This window comes from Protopterus annectens, chromosome 2.part2 (genome assembly GCF_019279795.1).
Source record: "Protopterus annectens isolate FY-2018-M chromosome 2.part2, PAN1.0, whole genome shotgun sequence".
Classification (NCBI taxonomy): Eukaryota; Metazoa; Chordata; order Ceratodontiformes; family Protopteridae; genus Protopterus; species Protopterus annectens.
In genome coordinates this window covers 648,119,095-648,133,145 of record NC_056730.1, presented here as the reverse complement: position 1 = coordinate 648,133,145, position 14,051 = coordinate 648,119,095, and the positions used below count along the sequence as shown (strand labels likewise).

Here is a 14,051-nt window from a genome sequence, read left to right as displayed (position 1 = left end):
CTGCTAACTGCTACATTACTGGTATCTGCTGGGGGCCAGAGCTACAATGTACAGAAATGAAAGAGCTGAAGAATGACAGTTTAATCCTAACTTTAAAATGATGGCCTACTGGCACCTGGTTCACTTTCAAAATATATGTATAGGCTGGCAATTTACATATTTTAAGATTAGAGATTACTTAAAAATGGTCCAATCTCCACATCGCTGTTACATTCTTAAAATGCAGTTTGTCTCCCAAAATCTGCAGTATGGCTCTAATCCAGATAGATAGAACAGTTTCTATCAAAAGGCTTTTCATTATAAATTTTTTGCATCTCACACACACACACACACACACACACACACACACACACACACACACACACACACACACACACACACACACACACACACACACACACACACACACACACAAACTTACAATATTTTAAGTGTTAACTGGGTGGTCCAACTGAGCTGCTGATCTTTATACAGAAGAGAGCTGAGTTGAAGCCTTCAGACCACATACAAAGAAAAATATAAAAAATGTAAAGAACACTCAAAGATAAGTAGTCACACAACCAAATGGCAAAAAATTATAATGGAAATTGCATACATATAATAACATAAAATTACATGTCTATATATTCTCTGTGTTATCCAAAGCTCAGGTGAAGTTATTAGCTAAGAGTTTATAGACCTATGATATAATTTTTGGTACTAGTTAAAAGTCTTATAGATGCAGATTGTAGTAAAATGGGTGCATTTACCTAATATACAGGAGACCATCATGGCAGTCAAATGAGCAATACCGATCCCCTCATTTGTGTGACTATCAAGGTAATTGAGATCAGTTAACTGCATTATAATCATGTCAGCTACTACTTAAGGCACTATGAGAATAGATATGTCGGAGATCTGTTTTCTCAGAGTAGAGACAGTAATATGTATCATTGTGTAAAATTACACGAGAGGATGAAGGTCACTCCCTTGTGTTACCTATGGTGATAAAAGGCTATGGAGAGGTTGAAATTTGGGAAAAATTACAGGAGAGGATGAAGGTCACTCCCTTGTGTCACTTATAATGATAAAAGGCTATGGAAAGGTTGAAATTTGGAAGTGTGAAGGAGTATAATTGTGGTAATTTATAATATCTTTGCCATACAAACATGATTAGCAATGTGGATAGTCATGTAAATATATTGTTGATTTACCATTAATAAATAAACAGAAAAATACATAAGTACATACATACATAGCTATACGTATACAGTTATACCAGTAATAAACAAATAATACATAAATAAATATATGCAGACATACCTCCATCCATCCACACATACATACATAAATAAAATTCATATATACTTCTGTTCATTAGTGCATAAAAATGCCATTAAATATATGCTGTTCATTAAATTAAAAGCTATGTACTCACCATAACTAGGCATCTATTTTGTCCATTTTCATTCTTCTTCAATGAATGGGTTATAGATCCAAACTTTGGATCCGACTCAGCTGCATACTTCAGACTTTAGATACAACTCTCTGGCTCCTCCCTCTATCCATAATGCCCTTGTCTTTCTTCAATACCTCAGATCAAGTTTGCTGCCATAAGATTCCATTAATTAGTTAAAGAAAGGGATAGCTGAAAGAATAGGGCTCAAACCCGGAACTATAAGTTCTAATAAGAAATCCAACAGGTGCCTCCAAAAGAATATAGGAAGGGGATGGATAGAGGGTAGTTGAGGAAAAATGAAAATAGACAAGACAGAAGCCTAGTTATAGTGAGTACATAACTTTTAAATCTGATGTTGTCCTTTTCATTCTTTCTGAATCAATGGGACAGAATCCCCAGCTATGTGAATCTTAGGTGGCCCTCATGGAAGGATATTCCAGAGAACTGCTGAACCAAAGGCAACTCTGCTTCTGCAGATTAAGTCCAATTTGTAATGACTAATAAAGATATGAACATTGGACAATGTGGCTGCTGCACAGATATTATCAATAGAAGTTCTTGACCAAAAAGCAGATGAACTGGCCATAGATCTAGTTGAGTGGGTTTTAGGTGGCCTTGGTAGAGAAATACCTGGTTGGAAAGAGATCCAAGAAATGCAATCAGTTAGCCATTTAGCTAATGGAACTTTAGATACTGGATAACCCCATTGATTTATTGAGAAGGATACAAACAGCTAGTCTGATTTTCTGAATTCTTTAGATCTGTTTAGATAAAAACATAATTGTCTGTACACAGCTAGGAGATGTAGCATGTATTCTCCTTTGTTTGAAAAATTTGGAAAGAAGACCAGTAAATGAATGGATTGGTTAATGTTAGATGCAGAAGGCACTTTAGGAGCCAAGCTGATCTACACTGAAGCCCTGAGGTGCAAGAGATGGCTCTGAAAAAACAGGCATTGACTCCTGCCTGTCAGAACTGACAGGACAGATATGGCTCCAAGAGTTCTCCGGTTCTGACTGGACTGAAGAATTCAAAGCAATCGTCAGGTCCGGAGGTGAGAATGTCTTCAGGTTCCAACATAGTCGGTACAGGACAGCTCAGAACTATGGACTCTGAAGCTTCCGGCGAAGTCAGATGAGGAATTAAAGGAGGAGTGGTTGAAGAGTGAAGTCCCAGACCCATAGGGTTAGGAACCTAGATGGTCCCTGTCAAACCTTGTGCCCAAAGAATTTTCCTCACCAATCTCTCCACATCATCTTCAGTAAGACTTCTGGACGAATGGGTGGACAATACAGACAGAGATCAGGCTCCTTCTAAAAAGGGAGAAGGAAGTCTGTCTGGGAAAGGGTCAATTGTAGGTGAATATCGAGTCCTAGGTATGAAAATTGTAGTAGATGATGAATCTTTGATTTGAGTATCAGATCCAAAGAACTCGGCACAGAAACCTGTCTTTTTTCGTGCCAGAATGGAACTGAAGATAGGGTTGGTTCCAATGGGGTCCAATGACTGAGTGGAAGTACTCTTCGGTTCCAACAATACCATCAGAGCTGAAGGCTTGGACAATTTAGATGTCGGATCTGAAGGAGAAGACAGAATCTATAGTCTCGCCTTCGTCAAACTCAGAAATGATGGAGAAGTTAAAGTTGAAGAACTTGTCAAACTCAGAAATGATGGAGAAGTTAAAGTTGAAGAACTTGTCTTCTTAGCCTTCTCTGAAACCTTTGAGGAAGAAGAAGAGGCAGGACTAAATACATCAGCTTTACCATTTTGTCTATCCTTAGATAAGGAAATTCCAGATATGGCCTCCCTGAAAGAGGAGGGAAAATGTCCATTCAGAATCAAGTTATTCTTTCTTTCAATGAGAGCACAATGACTGAAGGAGTGGCAAATGGAGCAGTCCTCCTGAAGATGGAGGGGTGCCAAACAATTTACACATAGAGAATGTGAGTCACAGTAGGGGATCTTGTGAAAACATTTTTCACAGAGCTTAAAACCTTCTGGGCCTTTTCCTTTATTGAAGTAACCACACAAACACACACACACACACACACACACACACACACACACACACACACACACACACACACACACACACACACACACACACACACCACACGCACTCTCCTTTAAAGGTTCAACGAAAGGAAGGTAAATAGTAAAACAGTAGAACAGAGAACAGTTTTTTTTTAATAGTGGGAGATGTCAACAATGATATTTAAAAGCTACACAAAGTGTAGAAGAGATAGAAGAGAGAGAAGATATCAGCGACGATATCTAAGATCAACACAAACATGTAGAAGATGAAAAGACAGGCATAAAAAAAGGGGATATTAGCAATAGCGTCAGAGTACAAATGTACGAATGGGTAAGGAATTTTTAATAAACAAAGACAAATTTAACATGTATAACAGAAGAAAATCACTTATCTGCTCGAGAAAAATGGTACCACATCTAACTCGCAAAGCAGCAAACGAGAGCTGAGATAATTGGGATAGGTGCATTGTGCCAATAATCCAAGTATCCAGTTATAGATACATTGTGGATAAGGGATGAGCTCGAGAGTTTTGGCTCCCAAGAGCTATTGTACAGGCTGAGCTGGTTCCGAGGATCGGAACAGAGCTCACAGGTTGAGGACAAAATGAAACTTGACAACATCACATAATTTTGTAAAGGAACCCTACAGTAGTACATTCTTAGATATACAGCTCCTGCCTGTAACCGTATCAAAGTGAAATACACACACACACACACACACACACACACACACACACACACACACACACACACACGTAAAATATGAAGGCAACAAGCTTACAGCAGTATTCCATCCACAACCTGCATGCGAATAATCTGCTGCAGTCCTGTTCATATCTCAGTGTAAAATACAAGCGTGTGTGTGTGTGTGTGTGTGTATGTCTATGTATGTGCCTGTGTATGCGTGTGTGCGTGTGTGCGTGCGCGTGTGTGTGGTGTGTGCGAGTGTGTGTGGTGTGTGTCTGTGTACATAAACACCATCACACAAAGACACATACATACATGTTCCCTGTAACTGGTGCTGCAATTAAGAGTTGTTGAGCTTTCTTTTCTTTTCTTTTTTGCCCTGTAATTGTGGCTTTATAACAGCCACAATTACCAAAAGTAAATAAGAAATGGCAGTTGAATGAAGAGTCAACATTATTATCAGGACCACAGGACATGAATACAACTGTATGACAACAGTTGAGCACTTCATAGTTTTATTTTTTTCCACTCCCTAATTATAGCTTTATAACAGCCACGAATAACAAGCATGAAGGAATGCAGCTGAATGAGGATTCACTATGGTGGTTATCAGTAGCATGCAAGATAGACAAAATATGAAAACGGCTTATACTTGAGTTCTGTAGGTAAAATTCATTCAGTTTATCTCATCGAATGGCAGCCAAAGATTTAAGTGAGTGTTTACGTAATTTTTTTTTTTAACTGAGAGCTTTTGTCATGATGTTCAGTGGCTATCATGGCTCTTACCCCTGTTGTGTCATGTGATCTCTTTGGCTATTGTTGTAGCCTGCTCTGTCCCTCAAAGGAAAAAAAAGTTTCTGACTTAAAGTTGCACAAAAAATGGCTGTTGTTGAAGTCTGCCTGTCCCTTGACTGCAAACAAATGGGAAAAAAAAGACCATAAAATCATAATTTAAAAGTAACACTCAGTATTTCATGGCAGACTGTTATTTAGGTAGAACATATGCTATTTCCCACAAAATACAGAACAGTTGAGGGGCATGGTTTAATAGTAAGATAAAAATCATTCAAAACCATTATATATAGCTTTGATTTTGCTGTTTAAAAATAAGTTAATGTGTATTTTATCCTCCTTTGAAGGCAATGGTGCCAAGGCACCAGAAGGACTTGGCGTTTTTTTTTTCATTTATATCATTTATGTTTACATCAAACAGAGGGAAGGAGTCTTGCTTGTGAGCAATGATGGGATACAATGACACTAAAACTACTAAAAATTAAAATTAGTTCCGGCATGCCAACATGATCTTAAGTCTGATATACCATCTACCATACTGGTAGCACATTTTCAAGCTGTAAGTTTCCTCAATTCTTTCCACTGTATTACATTTATTTTTTGCAGGTAATCTTTGTGACATATCAAATTATATATGGCAAATGGGTAGGGTTGGAGGGATGATGCTTTATTTTTTGCATTGGGTGACTGAATGGCTTAGCCTTGCATTAATGTGATACACCATGTTTTATTCATGACTCTGCTGTGCTTGTCAGTCAATTCTAGTACTGGCGAAAGTAGAAAATTGTACTGTTCTAGCTATTGGTGGGCTTTATACTTGTATCCATCTTAAGATACAATGTTTGCATACCTAGACAGCACTGAGAAGAAACAATATGGCTGGACAATGCTTTTCACTGCAGTGAAATGACTCAAAATCATATTCATGTCCAATGGCACTACAGAAGACCAGTCCCTCAGATGTGCTACATTTCACAGCAACAAATCAGAAATTTACCTAGCCTTAAGGATCCCACTGCTTATAATCTATTAGGGAATCCCATGAACTGCAGAGAAAACCTCAGAAACTTTGTTGACCACTCCGTCATATGTCAAGGTGATGAAAAGAAGATCCGGTGTGAAGCCTGTCATTTGGCCTGAAATCAGTCATGCAGTACACTGTTTATTAGGCTGTTAAAATCCTAATGAAAATATACATTTGAGTGCAGTTTACTTACACATTCCACTAACCTGGCACATCTTCTGTGGCCCCATAGCCTGCAGTAGTCTATGGGTCTGTGTCCATCCTGATCCTTCACGTGAACGTCAGCACCAGCTTCAGCCAGTGCCATTATGCAGTCCAGCAATCCTTCACTTGCTGCCTGGTGAAGGGGAGTCAATCCAGCTTCAGTTTTGCTAATAAAAAATAAAGGCTGTGTAAGATGTTGTTTCTCTTCTTGAAACATTTGTATTTTTTGACAGAAGGAGATTAATAAATTAAGAAGCAGGTATTTACTGAAGTAAATATTATATAAATAAGCTAGAAACATTATACAAATAAGCTAGCAAGGAAATGCAGTTTCATAGTAACATTAGAAAAAACACAGGGACAAACAGTACAAGGCTTGACAATTATGTATTGCATACCTCATTCCCTCCAGTACAGCTCTTTTGAGTGTGTACCTTTAACTCCCAGTGGGCATGGCTTGAGCCTTTAAAAATGAAGTTATCACCTTATAATTCTAACAAATACTCACTAACATAGGTCAAATATCAACACAATTGTGTTTGACATCATGTATGCTTCAAGATAAAATATTCTGATACCTTATATGTAGCATGGTTTTGGAGTTGTTAATGTAAATATGAACAAGCAATATCTGACGCCTTTAGGAGAAAGGGGAGGCTGAAAGCGCCACCTGCAAGACAGGGTGTTACTGCTCTCTTACGCATCTTTTCAAATATGTGTACCCTAAAGGACAGCCTGCTTAAAGTGTACTTCACTCCCAAGAACAGATGAACTGCAGTTATAAATGGTAGTGATGAGTGCAGAGACTAATCTTAAGGACCTGACCACTGCTCCTATCTGGTTAATATGGACTGTTCTACAATATTTCAATAACATGCCTTCAACGGTATAGTATCCCTAGCAGTGTAAGCACCTAAACCAATAGAGGAATATTGTTGTTGCTATAGTGCATAATGAAGAAATGCAGATGTCCTTCAGTAGCATTCATGAAATGACTGACAGCCTGGGTTCTGCTGCAAAGCCTTAGCACACACAGACTTTGAGAAATTTGCCATCAACAGAGTAACAGCCAACATTTCTAAACCTTAGCCAAAGGCTGTCAATTCCATTTTTTCAGTTTATATGGGGACAAATTTAAAGCTATTGCCTTAATAAGCTATGTAGGATGGCCCTGATTTCTTGCAAAGATGAATTAGGTCTCGGTGTTGGCATGCCTAAGACCATAGGAAATAATTACTGGCTACCATTCAATAAAATAATATATGCCTGAAGCCAACAAACCCATTCTGGAGTGATGGGAAAATAATTACATTATGGAGAATCATGCAAATATGGCACCTGAACCTCAGAGCAGAAAAGTGTGTACAAAATGAAGATACCAAAGACCAAAGGCTAGCACTGGTAGCTGCATATTTTGCTTAGTGCTAGGCATGCACTTCTGAGAAGCTTCCTCGTCACTGATATGCAGTAACAGAATAGGATGGAGAACGTCAGACAGCATAGCATAAGAGGTCATCCATGATCCAACATGATGAATAGTTCTGAGAAACACAAAACATGGATCTGCGTTATCATGAGCAACAAGGCTGCACAGATTACTGCTCAGTGCATAAAGTACTGTCTTACAACAGCACTCTGACAGCCAGTTTACCACACACCTCCCTCATCAATATACTGTATTAAGAAATACCACATCATCTTTCATAGCACATGGACATTGGAAATTATATCTGCATACGCAGCATACCTCTCCTACCTGATGAGTGAAGTTTACATAAGTACTACATTTCACTTTCTTTACCAGTACCATTTCTGTAAACAGTACAGCCCATCTTCTTCTGATAAAGCAATAAAATATATAATTGGATGCAATGACATATCTGCACCACAGGGATAGGAATTTAGCCTGTCTTTCAAATAAATGTCACTCTTATGAGCACTGTGAACCAACTGGAGCTAACCTACACATGGCTGATCATTTGATATGTGACCCGGGATAGCTCTGTTGAGAGAACGTTGACCATTAAACCAATTAACCTGCCAAATGTGAACTAAGAATTGCTACACTTGACATAGGTTCACTGACTGAATGGAGTTTGGAAGTGGATGACATGATAGTAAGGAGGAGGCTTAACATCCCGTGTATCCAGGAAATGGAAGGCCAGTGCAGCAAAGCCACTTGGCTTGGGATCCAGAGTTTACTACTCAGGGGAGTACAGACTAGAAATAGTGTGGGATCTGGTGAGGGAGAGTCTTCTGAAGAAAGTGAGGGATGTCATCAGAATTAGTTGTAGAATCACGTCAGTTAGACTCTTGTGTAATAACAGGGCAGCATTCATTATCTCAGCCTACGGTCCACAGCAGGGTTGTAGTAGTGAGAAAAAAATGTGCATTCAGGTAGCAGTAGCAGGACCTACTAGATAAAGCAGGAAAACATGAGGTGGTGTTGATAATGAGGGATTTAAATATTCATATCAGGGCAGAAAGGACAATGTATGAGGACTTCCTGGGTCCATATGGGTAGGGTAGCAGGAGTAAAGAAGGAAAGGTCATTCTAGACTTCAGTCTGGCAAATGGTCTAATGGTGGCCAAAACACAGTTCAACAAGAGATGTAGTTACAAGTTGACATACAAAGGTGGCCAACATGTAACTCAGGTAGACTTCCTTCTACTAAGGAAAGGTCACTGTGGTATAATCAGATTGCAAAATCATTCCCAGTGAAATAGTCATCCTACAGAATAAACTACTGGTGGCTACAGTTAGCTGTAAGCAGTGCCAAAAAGGTCTCTAAGGTAAACAGAGGCCAGGCTGAAGACCTGGAAGTTGACTGGAGTAAAAGCACAAGATTTCCAGGAAATACTCAGGGCTCTAGCACTTCAGGAAGAAAAGGAAAAAAAAAGTGGAGTCAAAGAAGATTGTCAGCATCTCAAAACTGCATGTGTAAAGACTACAGAACAGATATGGGGCTGTCCCAGATGTGGAAATAAGGTACATAAGGTAAACTGGTAGCAGAATACAAGACATTATCAAAGACAAAAGGAGAGCAGGAAAAAGTAGGAAACAGAAAGGAAGGACCGGGTTAAGAAGGAATACTGGTTGGCTAACAAAAAGGCTAACAGAGCATTCACACTAACAAAGAACAAGGCAACCAGCTTATGGAAAGTGACTCAGCTGATGGCTCAAAAACTCTATTAGGTTTCAAGACAAAGACAGAAAGAAAGAAAGAAGTCAGTCATCAGACACCCTTCATTATACTTAGATTGTATGTGAGAACTATAGTTACATAATGTCACTGCAGGCAAGGTTCTCACATACAAGCACCTGAAATACCAAACAGGTTGTCAGAAACACACACTCTACACCCACCACACATTTTATGGACCAGACACATTGACACACATACTGAGACTCTGAAATGTAATTTTCCTAAACCACAAAGGCCTCACAAATACTGCACTTACAATAAGTATCCTCAGCAATCTCAAAAGCACTCTTCCAAACAACACCCACTATGACCATATACAGCCACACCTCATGGCATGTCAACTTCTAGGCCCATAAGGTAAACTAACACACAAGCCAACATTGTAGTCACATGCAACTCCATTGTGAGACACACAGATGTTCAGCTCATCAGGATGAGTAAGGAGAAAGCCATGGTCATTGGCGTACGAGGGGCCAGGATCCACCAGATTAGGAACACACACACACACACACACACACACACACACACACACACACACACACACACACACACACACACACACACACACACACACACACAATACACACACACACACACACACACACACACACACACACACACACACACACACACACACACACACACACACACACACACACACACACACACACACACACACAAATACACACATACAATACACACACACTGGTCATTGAACTACAAGAATCAGTATGAACTATAGTCTATGTGGGTGTAAACAACTTGAGACATATCTCCCTGGATTTAATTTCTCCAAATCTTTGCCGTTTCCAACACTATGACAGGAATGGACCCCAGTCTTAAGTCAGGGTATAATTAAAGTTCATGAAATTAGTGATGTTTCAGTCTTTTGATATTAGCCAAAAGTGCTCTTTGCAGCACCCACAATGTGCCCAGAATTAACTCTTTCTGCAATTCATATGGCATTATATGTATTGGCAGCATATCTACATACAACTGTATTTTTTTATTGTTCTTATTACTATTGGAATTGTCTGGATATCTTTCTTCTATTGCTCTTAAGTTTGCCTGCAAATCCACCTTGCCCTTAACCCAAATCCAAGATAATGCTTTTCACCCCCAAAAAGTCAACTCTATTGGACAAAGCCATGTTTAACATCTACTACCATACTAGAGCACAAATAGAAAATTGTCAACCATGCAAAACTTCTGGAAGTAACCACAGATGAACAACTAAACTTTGATATTCACCTGCAACAAAACATAAAAAGACATCCGAAACTTGGAATGCTCTATAGGCACAACCAGTTCCTTAGCCCCTATTCCAAACAAACACTTGTTACCAACATTGCTAATTAATGCTATACTACTAAGGTATATAATTTTAAATTTGATTGTTCTTGTTATTGTATTGAGGAGCTTTTCTCCCTTGGCCTTCATTGAAAATGGGCTCTGCATGACCCGGTGGACTTTCACGGTTAACAAACTACAAATAAATAAATAAATACACTTTATGACTTTTTGTCCCTTTAAATGTGAGACACTGTAATAGCTAGGTGTAGCAATTTCAATGATCAATACTACTTTTGTCATTTTTTCATGGACTGCTAAATCTGGTTTTCTCGCATCTGTTTTTTTGAGTTTTGGTAATGGGTGATCTCATGTGATGTACACTTCATCATTTTCTATAATACTTTGTGTTTTATATTTCCAGTGCTGCTCAGCTATTTCTATATTATAGTGTTTGCACAATCCCCAATGCAACAATTTTGAGACATTACTGTACCTTTCAATATACAGGCCCTCTGCCGTGAGTATATCACACCCAGGAATAAGGTGTGCAGCTGTTTCCAATTCTTTTTTACAGAATCTACATTTGTCTGTTTCTCCCACAATGGACTTTGGAAACCAACATGTGTGTAGTCCGCTATCCTGGACTGTCATTATTAACCTTCCATCTTTTTGATTTAACTCAACTATCCTTAACCATGCCTGCATCAAATCTTGATCAACATGAGTTTTATTTTCAGGAGATCTCTATACTTGCCATTATATTTACGGCATTTCCATATTTCTTTTCTTCTCAACTAATCCTTTTCCTTATATTCTTTATGTTTTTCTACACATTCAGTTGTTGCCTGACTGTTATCTACTTCTGGTTTCATTTCCATTCCTGCTTGCCACCTGAATGCTTCTGCCAAACTAATCAGAGAGGTCATCTTAGACTTCCTTTCCTCTTGTTGTAAAACTCTCATTACGTTTGGATATGATGAAGTCAGCAGATATGTATGCAGTCCCACAATTGCAGATCTAAATAAGTAATTACTTACTGAGGAGGCCCCATACCTCCTACAGAATATACAATCTTGGTATACTTCGATTTTTATATATCATTTAATGGGCATGCAGCACTTTTCTTGTTTTTCTGTCCAGCTGATCCAATACTTTTTGGGGCCAGTCAATCACACCGAAACTGTAAGTTAAAACAGGAAGATCAAATTGGTTTATAGCTTGGACTTTATTCCTAGATGTCAAGGCTGTTTTCAATATTAGTTTTAGTCTTCTGAAGTATTCCATACTGAGTTTTATTTGTGTTGGTTTATTTTTATTGCCAGTCCTTCATCAGTTCTCAAATATTTATGCACTCCTTCTTGCTCAAGTTCCTTTATGTCACATTACAGTCCTAGATTGACATTTTCTTGGTACTACAACTTTCTTGCTTTAAACATTGATTTTGCATATCTATCAAAACCAAGTCTCATTATGTCATCTGAGAAAGTTTTAACCACTTGCAGTTGTGTTTTTATTTCCTCATCTGATGAACTATGCAGTTGTAAGTCATCCACAAAAAATGGGTGAGAAATCTTTAAAGAAGTTTGTTTTCTGGGAGCCAAATTGTAAGCAAGACCTAATCTGTTAAGTAAACAGCTTAGTGGGTTAAGAGCAAAGCAAAACAACAGTGGTGACAAAGAATCACCGTAGGAATATTCCCCCTTTGAATTTTTATCCCTGGGATAACAATTCACTCTTTATCACGACTTAATTGCAAAGTGGCTTGCCACTGTTTCGTGGTCACTGTAATGTAACTGATCAATGTAAGATGTATCTTATACATCTGTAAGCACCCCTTTAGCCATGAATGTGGGATGCTGTGAGATGCTTTTTTGTAATCTATCAATGCCATACTTAGATTCTTCCCTTTTTCACAATTTTCTATAATTGCTTTTTTTGACAACATATGATCTTTTGTTCCTTATGATTTCTTTTTGTTACCTTTTTCTTGTATCGCCATGACAGAGTTTTCTTCTAAATATCTATAAACTCTGTCTGCATCAATTCCAGTTTATAGTCTGTACATCGTCGGAAGGCAAGTTATTGGTTTATAGTTTTTAGAATGGCTTACAGGTTCACGCTTAAGGAGTAGTATCATTTTTCCTGTTGCTAACCAGGTTGGTGTCTGTTTGGGATGCGCATATAAGTAGTTCTTACTCAGGACTAAATCTTTCTGTAAAGATGTTTAATACCTTTAGTCAGAAGTTAGGTTCATAGGTTCATAGGTTCATACTAGGCTATCTGCCCAAGGGCATTTATAAGCCTAGCCCATAGTTATGTGGCTTTTGCCACCCCTTTAGTTTGAATAAAAACTATGCCTATCATTTTTCTGTGCCTCTGTCAAGCAGTGACACTGAAGTAATCCCTGGGGTATATCTGCGATCTCCCATCCATTGGTCAAGATTCCTCTTGAACAAGGCCAGCGAGGTGCTCTGCCTCACATGTACCGGGATTTTGTTCCACAGCATAGGGAGTCTCTGGGTGATGAATCTGTCCCTCCAGCACGTTCTATTTATAACCGTGTCAAGGTTTAAGTCTCCGCCCTTGTGGTTCTGAGGGATCTAGATTTTTGAGGTGAAGCATATTCATCAAATCTGGGTTTGACATGGCCTTATATGTCAGGCACAGGTCACCTCTGAGCAAGCGGTATGAGACTGAATAAAGCTGGAGTTCTTTCAGTCGGGCAGCATAAGACATATTTTTGAGACCCTTTATCCTTTTGGTGAGGAACTTTTGGGGCCTTTCAAGCTGCATCAGGTGTCTGTTCAGATACATTCGAGCGGGCATTGTACTCAATCATAGGTCTAATGAGTGATGAGTACAGGGGACGATGACCTCCCTTGATCTAGATGTGAATCCCTTCATGATCAGGTGGGCGATATAGAAGGTTTTCCTAACTACTTTAGCAACATGAGTGTCAAAGCGAAGACTACTGTCAACTTGGGTCCCCAGATCCCTGATGACTTTTTCTGTGCTCAGTGGATTGTCACCTATATGGTAGCTAGGGGTAACCTTGTTTTTCCCGAAGGGTATGACTATGCATTTTTTGGCGTTTAACTTCAGGCCATGGCTCTGGCACCAGTTATCCATTTCTGTGTGGCCCTTCTGGAAGATATCTGTGTCAGATGTGTTTTCGACTATGGCGCCCAGTTTGCAGTCATCTGCAAACTTTGTCAGCCATAACCCTCCTGTGTTTGCTTGTACTTCAGAAAAGTAGATGCCGAACAAGAGTGGACCCAGGACTGAGCCCTGTGGGACACCACTTGTGACAGGCTTTGAGTCTGACATGGCTCCAGCAACTCTGACCCTGTGGGTTCTGTCGCTTAGCCAGTTT

The 14,051-nt window shown here is 39.1% G+C and overlaps 1 protein-coding gene across 2 annotated transcripts in view; it reads right to left on the bottom strand.

The window, feature by feature from the left end:
• Positions 1-14,051, bottom strand: part of LOC122795754 (ankyrin repeat domain-containing protein 53-like) — a 397,950-nt gene that overhangs the window by 155,892 nt on the left and 228,007 nt on the right. For both annotated transcript variants that reach the window (XM_044064067.1, XM_044064068.1), the window contains exon 4: positions 6,182-6,346. In XM_044064067.1, the coding sequence (XP_043920002.1) occupies positions 6,182-6,346 (165 nt within the window). The remainder of the gene's footprint in view (positions 1-6,181; positions 6,347-14,051) is intronic.